This window comes from Cucurbita moschata, unplaced genomic scaffold (genome assembly GCF_002738365.1).
Source record: "Cucurbita moschata cultivar Rifu unplaced genomic scaffold, Cmos_1.0 Cmo_Scf00073, whole genome shotgun sequence".
Taxonomy (NCBI): domain Eukaryota; kingdom Viridiplantae; phylum Streptophyta; class Magnoliopsida; order Cucurbitales; family Cucurbitaceae; genus Cucurbita; species Cucurbita moschata.
Window position 1 is genome coordinate 157,787 of NW_019268589.1, and position 1,097 is coordinate 158,883.

General features: G+C 38.9%; 1 protein-coding gene across 1 annotated transcript; it reads left to right on the forward strand.

Moving 5' to 3' along the window:
* Positions 1-246: 246 nt before the first annotated feature.
* On the forward strand, positions 247-837 carry LOC111438318. The gene has a single exon (XM_023076217.1). The coding sequence runs from the start codon at positions 247-249 to the stop codon at positions 835-837; it is 591 nt and encodes a 196-aa protein (XP_022931985.1).
* Positions 838-1,097: the final 260 nt, after the last annotated feature.

Below are 1,097 nucleotides of genomic sequence, written 5' to 3' on the forward strand. Positions count from 1 at the left end.
TACTCCTGATTTGACTAGATTTTGTTTTGATTTGTTTACTGGTTTGTTACTAGATTTTATGATTTCTAGGGAGATTTTCTAGATATCTCTTTCTATTCTCTGTGTATATATAGAGCATTCTTGCTCTTCAAAATTCAATTATCTCATCAATCATTCAATCAATCCCTCTTTCACTCATTCAATCAATCCCTCTTTCACTAACAATTGGTATCAGAGCTATCTTCTTAAGGGATCTGTGAGATCAAGATGGAAGGAGAATCCAGTTTTTCCGCTGTTGCACCACCAATCTTCGATGGAGATAATTATCAAATGTGGGTAGTTCGTACGGAAACTTATTTGGAGGCCTTGGATCTTTGGGAAGCAATAGAAGAGGATTACGAAGTCCCTCCGCTCCCAGCAAATCCTACTGTAGCACAAATCAAATTACGGAAGGAAAAAAAGACAAGGAAATCAAAGGCGAAAGCTTGCCTATTTGCCGCTGTATCTCAAATGATCTTCATCCGGATAATGTCCCTCAAAACAGCAAAGAAAATTTGGGATTATCTCAAGGCCGAATATGAAGGAGATGAGAAGATTCGTGGAATGAAAGCCCTAAATTTGATTAGGGATTTCGAGTTGCAGAAGATGAAGGAGTTGGAGTCGGTGAAAGAGTACTCTGACAGAATTCTCAGCATTGCCAACAAGGTGAGATTGCTTGGTTATGTTTTAAATGATTCAAGGATCGTTGAAAAGCTGCTAGTCACCGTTCCAGAGAAGTTTGAAGCCACCATTACTACTCTGGAGAACACCAAAGACTTGTCAAAGATCTCTCTTACAAAGCTCTTGAATGCTTTATAAGCACAAGAGCAAAGGAGGTCTATGAGGCAAGAAGGGGTGATTGAAGATGCCTTACTTGTTAAGCATCAAGACAACAGCAGGTATAAAAACAAGAAAATTTTCAAAAATCAATCGACATATGGAAATCCATCTGCAAATTATCAGAAGAAAAAAGGAGGAGGTTTCAAAAAATCCTATCCACCTTGCCGCCATTGTGAGAAGAAAGGTCATCCACCATACAAGTGTTGGAGAAGACCTGATGTCTTCTGCTCCAAATGCAA

Excerpts from the sequence above, each read along its gene's own strand:
- LOC111438318 (XM_023076217.1), top strand. The coding sequence starts at position 247 with ATGGAAGGAGAATCCAGTTTTTCCGCTGTTGCACCACCAATCTTCGAT.